Raw genomic sequence first — 18,154 nt, 5'->3', positions numbered from 1 at the left:
CCTAAGTGAAACTGCCCTCTTTTCCTGTAAGCACATGGTGGTGAAGGATACAGTGACTACTGTTATGGTCTGGCACACTGCCTTAATTCATAATACAGCACCAGCCATGCAAATATCAACACATTGAAAAGGGCAAATAAGACCTAAGTATTATTACAAGAATAGCTTTGACCTCATGGAATTCATGGAAAGGATCTCAGGAATTCTCAGGGGCCTGCAGACTATCCTTACTTATTTCCAAATGTTCCTGCTAATTACAGGGAAAAAAGAGGGAGAAAAAAAAATAGACCGTTTGGATTTTGTTACCATTGATTTTCATCCTGAATTCAGCAACTCAATGCAGAGTTGTACAGTTGAGGCACTGGCGTGAGCCAATTAAACTACACACGGGCTTCTGCTCCTCTGTATATTTTTATCATCTTCTAAAACTACCTTCGGAGAAGGCAATGGCACCCCACTCCAGTACTCTCGCCTGGAAAATCCCATGGATGGAGGAGCCTGGTAGGCTGCAGTCCATGGGGTCGCACAGAGTCGGACATGACTGAAGCGACTTAGCAGCAGCAGCAGCAGCAAAACTACCTTAGCAACAGATTTGTAATTGTGCCAGCTCTCAGGTTTTATGCTAGGTCTGTATGCAAATGAAATGAAACAGGTTTCACTCTTTTAAAAACACCACACTTGGTCACAGAGTTAATATAAAATCAAGTACACTTCCTAATGTTTTCAGTGGGACAAACTAATTCTTATACATTCTTATCATAATAGCCTTAAATGAAAAGCAGTAAAAGCCACTAGAGTAAGAGTCTAAAGTGAGCAAGGCAGGAGAGATCACCCTTACCTAACATCTTTCCCCACAGTCATAGCAGCAATCACTTTCTTCACAGCCTCCTTCCTCTTTTCTTTCTTTTCATTGTTGAGTTCAGCCTTTAATTCAAAGATTTCTCCTAGAAGAGAACAAACAGATGAAGTCCCAGGGTCAGAAAATTAGAGCACAACACTGCACTATATAAAGTAACACCACAACAGCTAACCAGAGGCAAGGCTGCAACTGAAACAAGATTTAAAAAAAAGCAAAGATGTGATATCTTTCTACAATGGGGAGAGAATGGCATCTGAGGGATGATCTCCTATCAGAATTTCCAAGTCCTGAGGAAAAAATAAATGTAGGCAGGAAGCAAGTTCACAAATCAATGTTTTCAAATCAGAAGAGACTTTTCATTCACTACTCTCAACTCCACAAAGTGAGGATCCAAGGTCACAGAGCTAGCAGGTAACAGAATTGGCCTTAGAACTGTTTCTCCCAACTTTTTTAACTTAAGAATTTTCCAACATTGTCTACACATTCGTACCCGGGAAGGATCTAAAAATACCAATGCTCAGGCTCCATTCTGAACCAAGTAAATTAGACTTTCAGACAGTAAAACTTCTACATTCATATTTTTTAAAGTTTCCTCAAGTGATTCTAACATACAGGGTTGAAAATCACTGCTCTAATCAGTACTTGAAGATGTCAATGGGATTAAAAGCCCTATCCTGTTCAATCAAGCTAACAACAGAAATAATCATCCTGAAGCTTCAAGAATGGTACAAACCAGTCATTTCTAAATGTACAATCTTCAACGACTGCACTGTGAAATGCCAGGGCTGTCACTACTATTTTAAGGCTTAGGCTCACCTACCTTAAGAAAGCTGGAGCTGAAATAAGGTAAAAACTCTCAACTGGTTTTAAAAGAAAGAAAATATACTATAACACTATGAAAAAGAAGTTGACTACTGCCACTTCCACTTCCCATCTAGAGTACTGCCTCATTTTCTTCCATTGTTCTTGACGTTCATTTCAGCCTCACTCACCAGTATAGAAATAGTAGGGGCAGCAAACAATGTGATCTGCTGAAGCCTCTAAATGAGAAGGATGAAACCAGTAAGAAGCACAGAAGATAAGCACTAAAAAGCTTCTTATATCAAGATCTACTGCCAACAAAGCAAACAAATTTTGACAAAAATCGCCCCTTTATTTGACAGCTGCTATAAAAATAGCACAAACAGAAAAGCTGGGCCCTTGAAAGAGTCATTCTCCTCTTCTCCAAGTTCTCTGCTGCCAAATCCAGCTCTCAGGGTTCCCATCATTTACTTCTGGGAAAAGTAAAGAACAAGCAGCAGGGTTTCAGAAAATCTGAATTGTGAATAGCAGTAGGAGTCGAAGAATCAAAACAGGATGTAACTGAAATTATTCCAGCTCTAATAGCATAAATTTAAAGAGTATGTTCCATGGCAGTTCTGGTGGGTGTTACAGGAAGCAAAAGGAACACAATCTATCCATTTTTTAAAATGTGGTATTTACTCAGGCGTGATTCATCTGTAAGTCTCAAACTTGTAGAAAAATCCCTGAATTTAAAAAAAGGTTACCAGGACCCATTATAATAGAAGGTTTGAAGAATTAGGTGAGTTTTTAAATTACATCTTTTTGTGTCATCACAACATCTGGGCTTCCCTTGTGGCTCAGCTGATAAAGAATCTGCCCGCAATGTGGGAGACCTGGGTTCGATCCCTGGGTTGGGAAGATCCCCTGGAGAAGGGAAAGGCTACCCACTCCAGTATTCTGGCCTGGAGAATTCCATGCATTGAGGGGTCGCAAAGAGTCAACACGACTGAGCGACTTTCACACAACATCTAGGTCATCAAAGCACACAAAATGTTAACGGAAGAAATAAATACATTTCAGAATGATAAGAGAATCAGAAATAAAGCTGAAAATGAATGACCAGGGCTAAAGGATTTTCTAAGGTGTAAGCAATATAAACAGGAAGAAGCTGGGTGGAGCCAAGGGGCACTAAGTGAGACAAGGTATCTCATACATACTACTGCTTTATTAAATTCTTATCTTTCCCCTTCTTTCTCCCCTTCATCAACTCTACCAAGCAGCTAGCAATAGTTCTCAATCTCAGCTAAACAATGGAAAAATCTGGGGATCTTTTAAAAATCCCATCAAAGTCATATCCCAGACCAAAGAAATCAGGACATGTGCAGGGGAGGACTGGACATCACCGCCTCTTTTTCACTGGGCAATTCCAATGTGTCGGCAAGGTTGAAAGCAATGGACTAGCAGCTGATGTAATAAGCAGTGCTCTATGGTGTTTTCTGTACTATAGTGGAAGAGCCTGTTTACCCTTAATTAACTCCAAATGACAGAACAAATGACAAATATGCTTGGGCTTTCTAGATAGCTTTCTGGTGCTCCAGGCACTATACCTGCCCTCCCATTTTCTTTTTCTTTTGAAATAATTTTAATCTTACAGAAAATCTGTAAAACTCCCCAGTTTCTAATGTTACACCACATTTGCTTTATCATACTTCTTTATATATTAATAACTTTTTTCTGATTCATTCAACAAACTATAGACATCACGTCTCTTTAGCCCTAAATTATATCAGTGTATAATTTTTAAGAACAAGGAATTACGTTACATAACCATAATACAATGATGAAAATCAGGAAATTGAGCACGAATACATTATCTAATCTACATAGCCTTAATGATCTTGATAATGTCCTCTATAGTAATTTTACCCCTATCCCCCTTGGGCCAGAATCCAATTAAGGATCATGTGTTATATTTACTGTCATGTCTCAGTATCCTTTAACCTGAAACAGCTGGTCAGCCTTTGTCTTTCATTATAATGACATTTTTTAAAAGCACAGGACAGTCATTTTAAAGAACACCCTCAGTTATCATGGGTATTTTCTCATAATTACACTGAAGTTACGCATTTTGGCAGCTGTAATTCATAAATGATGGTATGTGCTTTTCAGTGCATCACATCATTTTTATCTTTAACAAAAGAGGTCATGCAAAATAATGCATGAGTGCAAAGATAAGAAAATATCAAGTTTCCATGCACTGTTTTGTATCACCTTTTTTTTGTGGTTAAAATTTTTTTCAATCATATGTATTAATATATGCACAGGAAAGATTAAGGATACACATCAAGTTCCCATCAGGAACAGGAATAGAGAGGGAGAGAACTTTTATTTTTACTTTTTATTACTATATTGCTTTAATAGTACTCCTTGTTATAAAATGTTTATTTCCAAGGAGAAAAAAAAAGAATCTGGTGCAGCCACTATGAAAAACAGTATGCGAGTTCCTCAGAAAACTAGAGTCACCATATGATCCAACAATTCCACTCATAGGCATATATCCAGAGAAAATTCTAATTTGAAAAGATACACGCACCCCAATGTTCACAGCAGCACTATTTACAATCGCCAAGACATGGGAGCAGCCTAAGTGTCCATCGACGGATGAATGGATAAAGAAGATGTGACCTATATATACTCTGGAGTGTTATTCAGCCATAAAAAAGAACGAAATACTGCTATTTGCAGCAACATGGATGGATCTAGAGATTACCATACTCAGTGAAGTTAAATCACACAGAGAAAGACAAATATATGATATCACTTGTATGTGGAACCTTAAAAAAAAAATGATACAAATGAACTTATTTACAAAACAGAAAACAAACTTATGGTTACCAAAGCAGGGGGGAAGAGTGAGGAGAGATAAATTAGGACCTTGGGATTAGGAGATACACACTACTATATATTAAACAGACAAACAACAAGGTCCTACTGAGCAGCACAGGGAACTATATTCAATATCTTGTAATAACCTATAACAGGAAAGAATCTGAAAAAGAATACACGCACACAAACACACATGACTGAATTACTCTTGTTGTACACCAGAAACGAATACAACATTGTAAACCAACTACACTCAATTTTTTTAAAAAAGAGAATAAATGTGCTTCTTCCTCTTTCACCCTCCTCAGATCTATCAGTCTTCAGTGGCTCAATGTTGGATCTCTTCCTTTCACTAAAACCTTCAAGTCAAAATGATGTGCGTTACAGTCGTATCTTTAAAAACCTACACTCTAATACAATACACCTTTCTGTAGAAGTAGCAGATTCCCAATGAGATGGTCCAAGACATGCATCTCTGAAGAAGAGATCAGGAGCATTCTACCTGAAGCAATCTTACACCATCATTTTTGAAGAATCTTCAAAAAAGGCTTTGAGTTCTCATACTTACCCTTTTTATTGGTTGTGAAGTACTTGGAGTCAGTCATGGTTTTGGATCTTTAATGTGCACCTAGAGCAAGAGCAAAGAATACCTTTATCTAAGTTATTTAGGTCCAGCAAGGGATTCAACTAATTTTAAGAACATTTATATATGAGAATATCTGAATTCCACAATGAGTCTCTTCATCCTTACCACCCTTATGGGTGATCCAAAGGGATGCAAGGATAGTTAAGAATGAAACTCTTGTGTCAAAAAGCTAACTGGAGCAAAATCCAAAGGCCTAATGGAAGAGAGTAAAAATCTGAACCCATCACGGCTTTATGATTTTATCCACAATTATCTCCTCAGAGCCTCCAAGACCTAAAGCTAGATCTTTCTGTAAATGTATCTCCATTAGCCACTCCAATACTTAAGACAAAGTTTGTTTTGAAAGATCCCCTTATTACTTTCTATTAAGGCAAATCTGACTTACTTAGAGTCTCTTAGAAGCATAGAAAAACTGAAAGAGAAAATAATTATATCAATCTATTCACCACCACATGTATCAATAAAAGGAATCTCTTTCAGAAAAAAAAAAAAAAGGAAAGTCTAAATTAGTAGGACAATATTCTTTCATGACAAACATCTAGAGAGGCCTTAAAAATTGTTTTTCATATTTCCAACAACCTACAATTACCCCAAAAGTATTCCCCAAAAGAAATGGTATCAGTTTACACTTAAAAACAATGCAAAGAACTGAGATATCTGCTTAGTCACATTGAGTACTAAAAACAATCAGAACTGATATTAAAACTTAAAAGAACATGGGTGCCAGCCTGAACTTTAACTTTTCCCTTCCAATTTCCAGAACTAATTCAGCTGACATAAGGCTTTACTGGTAAAACTAAAACAGCATGGACTAATCACATTTCTCCCCAAACAATGAATCAGTGTTTTCTGATTTGAGAAATTCTAAAGACTTTGTCCAAAGTACTTGACTTCTTCAAATACGTTAAATTTCTCTTTTAATAATGTTCCTTCTGCAGTTAAAAAAAGGTATCTTCTTTTTTACCACCATTATTAATACTACTTATCAACGAATTTAGGACAGATGCCCCAGTACCTGCTCATTACTTTCAGGTCAAAACAACATCAGTGATAATACATCTGGCAAATTTGAGTGACCACACCTTTACAAACAATGGTACTTATGAATCTGAGAGAAAAGACCTAAGTACTAAACAAATCAATGTAATTAAGGAAAAAAGAGCCACAAAATCATGAAGTAGTGACAAGAGCTTGGCTCAATTTTGTTCTCTAAAATGTACTACTTGGGTAATTTAAGAGAAATTAGACTCATTTGTTACCTTTCCAAGCAGCTACTTAATGTTTATAATCCTGATCCTTATATACAATAGTGCTTTAGATGGTACCAGAATTTCACTGAATTTACTGTGTTAAAAGAAGTGAGCTAGAACTCACATAAATCATTATAGAAAACAGAAATTTCTGTTTTCAGCATATTTGTTACAATTTAAAGTGAATCTGTAACAAAGACTTGCCTTATGTAATATTTTCATAATGCCTTTCTGGCAAAAATTCAAAGAATGTTATAATCATTTAATCCATTCACAATGTACACTAAATGTGAAGTGGGCAAACTGAAGAAAGGAGTCCTTCACATAGAAGACTTGGGAATAAATCTGAAGTTATTATCTAAGAACTTACACACTGTGTGCTCAGTCAGTCTGACTCTTTGAAATCCCAGGGACTGCAGCCCTTCAGGCTCCTTTGTCCATGGGATTTTCCTTGCAAGAATACTGGAGTGGGCTGCGATTTCCTCCTCCAAGGGATCTTGCTGACACAGGGACCCGCGTCTCCTGCACTGGAAGGTGGATTCTTTATACCACTGAGCCACCTGGAAAGCCCAAGAACTTACATACACAAAGAGGAAAACCAGTACACAGAAATGGTTGCTAGCGCCTGACAGGAGGGCCATAGCTCAAGGCCATTATCGTCTCTCCAGGATGTGATTATGCCACTCTAAATTCTATGGGAGCTGCTGCTGCTGCTGCTGCTAAGTCGCTTCAGTCGTGTCCGACTCTGTGCGACCCCATAGACAGCAGCCCACCAGGCTCCGCCGTCCCTAGGATTCTCCAGGCAAGAACACTGGAGTGGGTTGCCATTTCCTTCTTCAGTGCATGAAAGGGAAAAGTGAAAGTGAAGTCACTCAGTCGTGTCCGACTCTTAGCGACCCCATGGACTGTAACCTACCAGGCTCCTCCGTCCAAGGGATTTTCCAGGCAAGAGTACTGGAGTGGGGTGCCATTGCCTTCTCCGTCTATGGGAGCATCAAAGCTTAAAACTTGCTCAAAATTTAAAAACAAAAGCTGCTTGGAATTTTTCATTGTTTCTTTGAAAAGGGCCCCCCAAATTGTTTTGTTTCCTGAAGCTCTGACACATTCGTGCATATAAATTTCTAACAGAAAATTTCAACACAATCTGTTACACACTAAATTAACCTAGTCTTAAATTCTACCTTTATTAGTGACTCACACAATTTCATTACCTCCCCTAACAATCTTTATCACTGAGAAAGAGATTTCTGTCCTATCCATTGTGAGCACCAAGTGTTCTTAACTAGGGAATAATGTACCCAACCATAAAACTTCAGGGAAGAGGAGAGAGTCAAGTACATAATCTTAGATACTCAATTAAAATCCCTGCTTTTAAAGAGAAGGGAGAAACTCACCACTCTCTTCCTTCACTCTGTCCTACACAATAGTAATGTAATATCCCTTACAGATACCAGCAGAGAAACATTTATGTTAGCTCCTGCCTTAAGCCAAAGAAACTCCAAAAAAAATAAAACTAAAACTAAACAAAAATAAAGAGACAGACTTGTACAATACTGTGAATGTACTAAATGCCACCCAACTGTTCACTCAAAAACGGTTAATTTTATGTGAATTTCACCTCAAAAGATGCATATGCATATATTTTTAAATGAGACACTTAATCACATGCCAGAGATGAACATAGATTCTCTAAAGCATAGGATGGTGAAAACTACAGTCTGTTTTAGAAGCCCCAATCCGCAAAAAAAGGCAGCCAAGATAAAGATAGAGCTCAAATAATAAATCAAGTATTTGCTGAAAAATCTCAAAAATCTAGCCTGGATGGGAGTGGAGTTTGGGGGAGAATGGATACATGTATGTGTATGGCTGAGTGGCTCTGCTGACTTAAAACTAACATTGTTAATTGGCTATACTCTAATTAAAAAAAAAAAAAATCAAGGTCTGGGGAGTGGGAGAGAAGTTATTCCTCAGGAGAGAGCCAGGGCAAAGCAAAGCCAACATGGAACTGGAACTCACATTACCTTTTTACCAGATCAAACTAGACAAAGTCACTGATCGCCGCTCTACGGGCTTGAGGTACGGCCTCAGGACATTGTTTTAAAAAATAAATAAGGCTGACAGAGTCAAAAGCACAATTTCTCTAACTTTCCTAGCCCAGAATGTGATGTCACTGCATTTCAGAAAAGGCCTCTCTGTACAGGATTACACATCTAGATTTAACATAGCCTAGTTTCTACTAAATATAGGCTGTGAAGGTTTTCCCTTCTCAACTATTCCTCCTTCCTTCTGGTGCCCCTAAAGAGAATAAGGCCAGAAAAAATTAATAGGGGTCTTAATTTCAAATGGCTCTCTGGGAAATAGCAGCTAATTTAGAGTTGGTGAGGCCACTAAATCCACTCTCTTCACATGAAGTTGGACTTTACACAGCTGGTGCCCGTAGGGAAAAAGTGAACAGAGTTAACCAAATCATAAAGCGGACAGGTCATTCTGATAATCTTTCATTACAAGCATAAAGATGAGAAGTGCTAATTAGATATTTCAATAACGCATCTTCATATATCATTTACTGCATACGAAATTACAACAGATAACTCATTACAACAGACATACCTTTTATTTCCATTTTAAAATGACTACAAAGTACCAGATGGGGAAACAGAGGAAACAGTGTCAGACTTTATTTTTTGGGGCTCCAAAATCACTGCTGATGGTGACTGCAGCCATGAAATTAAAAGACGCTTACTCCTTGGAAGGAAGGTTATGACCAACCTAGATAGCATATTTAAAAGCAGAGACATTACTTTGCCAACAAAGGTCCGTCTAGTCAAGGCTATGGTTTTTCCAGTGGTCATGTATGGATGTGAGAGTTGGACAGTGAAGAAAGCTGAGTGCCAAAGAATTGATGCTTTTGAACTGTGGTGCTGGAGAAGGCTCTTGAGAGTCCCTTGGACTGCAAGGAGATCCAACTAGTCCATCCTGAAGGAGATCAGTCCTGGGTGTTCATTGGAAGGACTGATGTTGAAGCTGAAACTCCAATACTTTGGCCACCTCATGCAAAGAGTTGACTCATTGGAAAAGACCCTAATGCTGGGAAGGATTGGGGGCAGGAGAAGGGGACGACAGAGGATGAGATGGTTGGATGGCATCACCGACTCGATGGACATGGGTTTGGGTAAACTCCAGGAGTTGGTGATGGACAGGAAGGCCTGGCGTGCTGCGATTCATGGGGTCACAAAGAGTAGGACACGACTGAGAGACTGAACTGAACAAAGTACTCCGCTAATATCATACAGTAAGAAAAAAGGTCAAAAGTTTTACATCCAATTCTTAATTGAAATAAACTCTGGAAAACTTACGCCTGGAAGGAGGGAAAGAAGGAAGAAAGGAAAATGTGTCCTACCTAATTCATTCCTTGTTCAGCTCGATTCAGAACTGTGCCTAAAATGTAATATTTTAAAATACAGGTAGAAAGCTGAGCACCGAAGAATTGATGCTTTTGAACTGTGGTGTTGGAGAAGACTCTTGAGAGTCCTTTGAACTGCAAGGAGATCCAACCAGTCCATCCTAAAGGAAATTAGTCCTGAATATTCATTGGAAGGACTGATGTTGAAGCTGAAACTCCAATACTTTGGCCACCTGATGCGAAGAGCTGACTCATTTGAAAAGACCCTGATGCTGGGAAAGATTGAAGGCAGGAGGAGAAGGGGACAACAGAGGAAGAGATGGTTGGATGGCATCACCGACTCAATGGACATGAGTTTGAGTGAACTTTGGGAGTTGGTGATAGACAGGGAGGCCTGGCGTGCTGCAGTGCATGGGGTGGCAAAGAGTCAGACACGACTGAGCGACTGAACTGACTGAAAATACAGGTGTGTGTAAAGAAGGAAAAAAAGGATGGAAGAACCGGGGTTTCTTTAGTCCCTTAAGTCACAGAATATTGTTGTTTAGTGGTTAAGTCACATCCTACTGTTTTGTGACTCCATGGACTGTAGCCCACCAGGCTCCTCTGTCCATGGGACTTCCCAAGAAGGAATACTGCAGTGGACTGCCATTTCCTTCTGCAGGGGATCTTCCCAAGCCAGGGATCAAACCCACGCCTACTGCATTGGCAGGTGGATTCCTTACCAAAGAGCCACCAGGGAAGCCCTCACAGAATGTTAGCTTTATACTAATTTTACCACCCAACTTTCAGTGAAGCTATCTGCAGAACACACTCTACTTTCTGCTTCTTTGGGAGTTTAAACTGTCAAATACCTGTAAACAGTTCTCACCTTCCCACCACGCTTAGTCACCACTGGCAATGTGTTACACGTTTTCTTGTACAGCTGCATCTCCTTCATCTGCTGCTTCCTATTATTACTTTGTAAGTGTACCCTGAGGCTAAGCAACAGAAGTATACCAGGAAGGTGATTAATAATTTAAATTGTTCCTCACTGAGACCACTTTCTTGGTCATTCAGTCTTTTCTAAACTTATCGCGTTTTTCTTTACTTTCTCTTTTAAACCACAATAATTGTTAACAGTGTTTGGCATTTTTAAAACCTTTAAAAGTCAAAAGTTTAATGAAGCAGCCACACTTTATTCACACCGCTTCTTAATGGAGTTAAACAACAAAAAAAAGTCTGCCCCCAAATAGAAGAATGCTGCAAAAACTAACAGCATGAATAAATTCTTTGGATTCAAAAAAATATGGAATTAACAGGAAGTTCCAGTTTCTTTCCCTCTGTCTTAATCTACAGCCTTTCTCAAACTAGACCGTTCCTTCTAAGACCCCGAAGAAAAAATTCCGGTCTAAGATTTACTCCCACGAGCTTCCCCCTCTCTCACATCAGGTCAATTCTCTGGGTTTTTCTTCCCTTTCTCTGGTGTCAGGAATTCCACTTCTTTCCCGAGGTGGTCAAAATTCTACGGCTATGTTCCTCCATTACGAAGCGGAGGAGAGGCGTCTCTTAACCTCAAATGACGGACGACGGCGAAGTTTGCCCATCTAGGAGCAAAGCTCTGGGGAACCCCTCTTCCCTTTCTTCAGCTGAGCATGTCCTAGCCTTTCAGAGAACGACGCCAAACCGGGAAGAAGCAAGGTTCTCTCCTCGGCCTCCGATCTCCGCCAGCCACACCCCTGGCCTCTGACCCTCCTAACCCCCCGACTTCGAACATATCTTTCCCCCATTGCCCCCCAATTCCCAATTGCCAGCCCGAGGATTCCCTCGCCCCGCCCCAGCGGTGGAGTCCTTTTCTCCAACCCTCTTCCTCACAACGGTCACACCCGACGGCTCACTCCATCTTCAACGGTCACGGTCCTCGGATTTCCTCTCCTCCGCCTGTCTCCAACCAAGCCTGGGAATCCCCCATCCCCATCAAATAGGGACACACCCCAAAGTTAGCCGCCTACAACTCACCGTAGGCAAGGGCGGGGGTGGCAGCAGCGGCCAGAGAGCACGGCCCGAGCGATGTTGCAATGGTTTCCTGCACGTCACGACTCCTTCTCCAGGTCTAAGCCACTGCGCAAAACCCACTTTGCCAGGGACAAAGATGGTGGACAGGAAATTCTTACGTCAGAAAGCCTCGCCACGTGACGTCATCCAGACGCGCGAGAGAACGAGAAAGGAGGGACTCTGTCGCTTTGGAGACGGAAAAATTTTGCGCCGTGGGGAAGAGATGTGAGCTCTGGGCTTCCGAGGAAGTTCATCCGAAAGAATCTAGTAAACAAACTGACATTCTCTGGATTTGTTTCCTCACACAAGACCTCTCTAAAAACTTAAACAGTCAGTGAAATGCCTGTTGCTTTCTTTAAAAACAAACAACAAAACCCAGCTAATTCCTTGGGCAGTTAAAATACACGGACAGTGGTGATCCAGCCCAGAATTATACAAGGGCAGTGGGACTGGAAGAGACTGGTGCAAGGAAAAGAGGTTGACACGGCCTCAAATCTATGTGTGAATCCATCTGAGTCCGAATCCCTGCCCTGAATGTGACTAGGAAAGTTACTTGTCTCTTCAACTTTAGTCTTCTTACTTGTGAAATAAAGACGATGATAGTAACTTTTACCAGTTTATGAAGTTTAAACCGGATTAGATAGGTAAGAAACCTATAATGTAATAGCTATGCTTCATTCATTGTTTTAGTTGCTAAGTCATGGCCGACTCTTGTGACCTCATGGACTGTAGCCCACCAGGCTCCTCTGTCCATGTGATTTCCTAGGCAAGAATACTGGGGTGGGTTGCCATTTCCTTCTCCAAGGGATCTTCCCCACCCAGGGATTGAACCCGTGTCTACTACATTGGCAGGCGAGTTCTTTACCAATAAGCCACCAGGGAAGCCTAGTAGTTTGCTTCCACAAAAGAAGTCCCTTTCAAAAACCAAGACCTAGAAATCTCTGTATCTTCCCCTCAAAACTAAAACTTCCCACCTAAAACTGCTCTAAGTAAAAATAATAATAAAGTCTTTAATCAAAAAAGAAGAAGAATGTGAAGAGAGCCTAAGGCAGAAGCTGGGAAACCAAAATGCAAAGGGGACTGAGAAGCAGTCAGACAGGCAGAAGGAAAAGAAGGCAGTCATAATGATTTAGGAGGTTTTTAGAGTTCGATGAAAGTACAGCAAATGAATATCAATACTACATCTCTGAGGCCTAGCACCACCTCCCCCAAATTTGTTGAATCACTAAATGTATGAGTGAGTGGTCAACAATAACAGTTGCTATAGAGAAAAGGAGGGGCCAAAAAGTGTCCAAGAATTTAGCAACACAAAGGTCTTTATGTCATTGCCGAGACCATCCATAGAGACATTGAAGGCAAAAGTCAAGCTGCAGAAGTTGGAAGATAAATGGGAGGAAGGGAATGAAAACAGATAACTCCATAAAAAAAGTATGACTGAAAAGAAAAGAGATATAAGATAGTGTTTGAGGGAGAGAGTAGCAAGGATTTATGCTCTACACTCATACATTTTCTTTACACTATCCCTTTAACAATACCATGGGTTCAACTATTTTTCCTACTCATATGACTCCTAAAAACCTATCTCCGGCCTTGACCTATTTCCCAAACTTCACCACCAAATTGCTAACAACACTTTTGAGTAATTCTATATATATGCCAAGTCATAAGAGTATGGGATAGGGTGGGGAGTTAAAAAAAAAAAAACAAAAAAAAAACCTAGTTCCAGGTACAATTCACAGAAGACAGAGTTGTATTTTGTAAAGAAGATGCCACCAGAAAAATCTTTGATTCATAACTCTTCCCCCGTTCAAAAACTTCCAACAGTTTCTCATTTTCCTAATTTGTATAGAACCTGTACTTCTCCAGTAGTCATGTATAGATGTGACTGCTGCTGCTGCTGCTAAGTCGCTTCAGTCGCGTCCGACTCTGTGCGACCCCATAGACGGCAGCCCACCAGGCTCCGCCGTCCCTGGGATTCTCCAGGCAAGAATACTGGAGTGGGTTGCCATTTCCTTCTCCAGTGCATGAAAGTGAAAAGTGAAAGTGAAATCGCTCAGTCGTGTCCGACTCAGCGACCCCATGGACTGCAGCCTACGAGGCTTCTCTGGTGATGGGATTTTCCAGGCAAGAGCACTGGAGTGGGGTGCCATTGCCTTCTCCGTATGGATGTGACACTTGAACTATAAAGAAAGCTGAGCACCGAAGAATAGTGGCTTTTGAATTGTGGTGTTGGAGAAGACTCTTGAGAGTCACTGGACTGCAAAGAGATCAAACCAGTCAATCCTATGGGAAATCAGGCCTGAACATTCATTGGAAGGGACTGATGCTGAAGCTGAAACTCCAGTACTTTGGCTACCTGATGCAAAGAACTGACTTCTTGGAAAAGATCCTGATGCTGGGAAAGACTGAAGGCAGGAGGAGAAGGGGACAGACGATAAGGTGGTTGGATGGCATCACCAACTGGATGGACATGAGTATGGGCAAGCTCCGGGAGTTGGTGATGGACAGGGAAGCCTGGAGTGCTGCAGTCCATGGAGTCACAAAGAGTCAGACATGACCAAGAGACTGAACTGGACAGAACTGTCCTTCTCCCAGTTTTCCCCATTTCTTTGTTCTTTAGTTTTCTCATCTATAAAATGGAAGAAATAGTAATATCCAATCATAATATTATTATAAGGATGAAATGAATTAGGCTACGTAAGTCACTTAACTATGCCTGCGCATAGTATATATATGAGGAATATGAGGCAATATATGGCCCTGTTGTTGACTAGGACTTGTTCTGAATAGTCCGTGCTTGAGCTCAGTTGTTTTAGTCATGTCTGATTCTTTTCAATCCTATGGAGTGTAGCCCCGCTAGGTTCCTCTGTCCTTGAGTTTCTCCAGGCAAGAATACTGGAGTGGGTTGCCATGCCCTTCTCCAGGAGATCTTCCCCACTCAGGGATCAAACTGGGGTCTCCTGCATTGCAGGCAGATTCTTTACCCACTGAGGTACCTGGGAAGCCTTTGGAGTATGTAAATATTTGCTAAGATTGCAATTATCTCAATGAATTACATTGACAGAAATTACTAGCCAAAAACCTGGGAGTCATTCTTGATTTCTCTCTTTCCCTTAACAGCCACATTCATTCCATCTCCAAGTTGTCAATTCTACCTTCAAAAAGTATCTCAACTTTCACCTCATTAGTCCAATTCACCATAACCTCTTGCCTGAACTACTGGAAAACTCAACTCTCCTCCAACCATTTTCCATACAGCAGCCAGATATTTAACTTTTTTTGAAGTATAACAAACATTTCAAAAAGAGCATACATCATAAACGTAAGGCTTGACAAACATACACAAAGTAAAGCTAATTGCATAACCATTACAGGGTCATCTTAAAAATATAAACCTGGTCATGACTCTGGTGTATAAATCCTTCAAAAGCTTCCCATTACACTTTGACTAAAATCCAGTCTCCTTCCCATGACTTATGAATGGTTTGGTTCCTGTCTACCTCTCTAACATCATTTTATTTTTTTTGTCACTCATTTCCTCTTCATTTCACTTCTTGCTAGGTTTTGCAGCCCTCAAATACTCCAAGCTGTTTGCCATCCTAGGGGCTTTATTACTAACACTCCCTCCTACCTATTACTTGTCTTCCCTATAGGGGACTGGAATGCAAAAGTAGAAGTCAAGAAACACCTGGAGTAACAGGCAAATTTGGCCTTGGAGTACAGAATGAAGCAGGGCAAAGGCTATTAGAGTTTTGCCAAGAGAATGCACTGGTCATAGCAAACACCCTCTTCCAACAACACAAGAGAAGACTCTACACATGGACATCACCAGATGGTCAACATCAAAATCACACTGATTATATTCTTTGCAGCCAAAGATGGAGAAGCTCTATACAGTCACAAAAAAAAAGAATGGGAGCTGACTGTGGCTCAGATCATGAACTGCTTATTGCCAAATTCAGACTTAAATTGAAGAAAGTAGGGAAAACCACTAGACCATTCATATATCACATAAATCAAGTCCCTTATGATTATACAGTGGAAGTGAGAAATAGATTTAAGGGACTAGATCTGATAGAGTGCCTGATGAACTATGGACAGAGGTTAGTGACATTGTACAGGAGACAGGGATCAAGACCATCCCCATGGAAAAGAAATGCAAAAAAGCAAAATGGCTGTCTGAGGAGGCCTTACAAATAGCTGTGAAAAGAAGAGAAACGAAAAGCAAAGGAAAAAAGGAAAGATATTCCCACGTGAATGCAGAGTTCCAAAGAATAGCAGGGAGAGATAAGAAAGCCTTCCTCAGCGATCAATGCAAAGAAATAGAGGAAAACAACAGAATGGGAAAGACTAGAGATCTCTTCAAGAAAATTAGAGATACCAAGGGAACATTTCATGCAAAGATGAGCTCAATAAAGGACAGAAATGGTACGGACCTAACAGAAGCAGAAGATATTAAGAAGAGGTGGCAAGAATACACAGAACTGTACAAAAAAGATCTTCACAACCCAGATAATCATGATGGTGTGATCACTCACCTAGAGCCAGACCTCCTGGAATGTGAAGTAAAGTGGGCCTTAGAAAGCATCACTACGAACAAAGCTAGTGGAGGTGATGGAATTCCAGTTGAGCTATTTCAAATCTTAAAAGATGATGCTGTGAAAGTGCTGCACGCAATATGCCAGCAAATTTGGAAAACTCAGCAGTGGCCACAGGACTGGAAAAGGTCAGTTTTCATTCCAATCCCAAAGAATGCTCGAACTACCTACTGCACAATTGCACTCATTTCACACGCTAGTAAAGTAATGCTCAAAATTCTCCAAGCCAGGCTTCAGCAATATGTGAACTTCCAGATGTTCAAGCTGGTTTTAGAAAAGGCAGAGGAATAAGAGATCAAATTGCCAACATTCCCTGGATCATCGAAAAAGCAAGAGAGCTCCAGAAAAACATCTATTTCTGCTTTATTGACTATGCCAAAGCCCTTGACTGTGTGGATCCTAATAAACTGTGGAAAATTCTTAAAAAGGTGGGAATACCAGACCATCTGACCTGTCTCTTGAGAAACCTGTATGCAGGTCAGGAAGCAACAGTTAGAACTGGACATGGAACAACAGACTGGTTCCAAATAGGAAAAAGAGTACGTCAAGGCTGTATATTGTCACCCTGCTTATTTAATTTATATGCAGAGTACATCATGTGAAATGCCAGGCTGGAGGAAGCACAAGCTGGAATCAAGATTGCCGGGAGAAATATCAATAACCTCAGATATGCAGATGACACCACCCTTATGGCAGAAAGTGAAGAGGAACTAAAAAGCCTCTTGATGAAAGTGAAAGGGGAGAGTGGAAAAAGTTGGCTTAAAGCTCAACATTCAGAAAACCAAGATCATGGTATCTGGTCCCATCACTTCATGGGAAATAGATGGGGAAACAGTGGAAACAGTGTCAGACTTTATTTGGGGGGGCTCCAAAATCACTGCAGATGGTGACTGCAGCCATGAAATTAAAAGACACTTACTCCTTGGAAGGAAAGTTATGACCAACCTAGATAGCATATTAAAAAGCAGAGACATTACTTTGCTAACAAAGGTCCGTCTAGTCACGGCTATGGTTTTTCCAGTAGTCATGTATGGATGTGAGAGTTGGACTGTGAAGAAAGTTGAGCGCCAAAGAATTGATGCTTTTGAACTGTGCTGTTGGAGAAGACTCTTGAGAGTCCCTTGGACTACAAGGAGATCCAACCAGTCCATCCTAAAGCAGATCAGTCCTGGGTGTTCATTGGAAGGACTGATGTTGAAGCTGAAACTCCAGTACTTTGGCCACCTCTTGGGAAGAGTTGACTCACTGAAAAAGACCCTGATGCTCGGAAGGATTGGGGGCAGGAGGAGAAGGGGACGACAGAGGATGAGATGGTTAGATGGCATCACCGACTCGATGGACATGAATTTGGGTAAACTCCAGCAGTTGTTGATGGACAGGGAGGCCTGGCGTGCTGTGATTCATGGGGTCGGACACAACTGAGTGACTGAGCTGAACTGAACTGAACTGAACTCTATACAGGGTTGAGTTATGACTGGCTCATAATTTATGTCTTGTTTTAACTGTAATCTCATAAAAGCACTCCCTGATTACCCTATCTAAAAGGTTCTTCCCTCCCAGCCCCCACTGCCACCCACTTCCTAGCCCTCTTATTCCATTTTGTAGTGAGTGAGTGAAGTCGATCAGTCGTGTCCAGCTCTTTGCGATCCCATGGCCATAGTCTGCCAGGCTCCTCTGGCCATGGAATTTTCCAGGCAA

General features: G+C 40.8%; 1 protein-coding gene across 20 annotated transcripts in view; it reads right to left on the bottom strand.

Annotated features, from left to right (window-relative positions):
* Positions 1-18,154, bottom strand: part of AP2B1 (adaptor related protein complex 2 subunit beta 1) — a 116,157-nt gene that overhangs the window by 95,767 nt on the left and 2,236 nt on the right. For 4 of the 20 annotated variants that reach the window (XR_014080632.1, XR_014080631.1, XM_081584448.1 and 1 more), the window contains exons 1-3: positions 11,823-11,928; positions 5,097-5,156; positions 839-944 (exon numbers count right to left, since the gene is read on the bottom strand). Coding sequence is in view for 18 of the 20 variants with exons in the window: in XM_081584448.1 (XP_081440574.1) it covers positions 839-944; positions 5,097-5,133 (143 nt within the window). In the remaining 2 variants the exon portion in view is untranslated. Of the gene's footprint in view, positions 1-838; positions 945-5,096; positions 5,157-6,794; positions 6,985-10,695; positions 10,805-11,250; positions 11,929-18,154 lie in introns of those variants that run through there. The other 16 variants (XM_081584455.1, XM_081584462.1, XM_081584451.1 and 13 more) reach the window with 10 other exon arrangements.

This window comes from Giraffa tippelskirchi, chromosome 3 (genome assembly GCF_054371585.1).
Source record: "Giraffa tippelskirchi isolate mGirTip1 chromosome 3, T2T-mGirTip1v1.2.pri, whole genome shotgun sequence".
Lineage (NCBI taxonomy): Eukaryota > Metazoa > Chordata > Mammalia > Artiodactyla > Giraffidae > Giraffa > Giraffa tippelskirchi.
The sequence above is the reverse complement of the archived record's forward strand: the minus strand, read 5'-3'. Positions and strand labels throughout refer to the sequence as shown.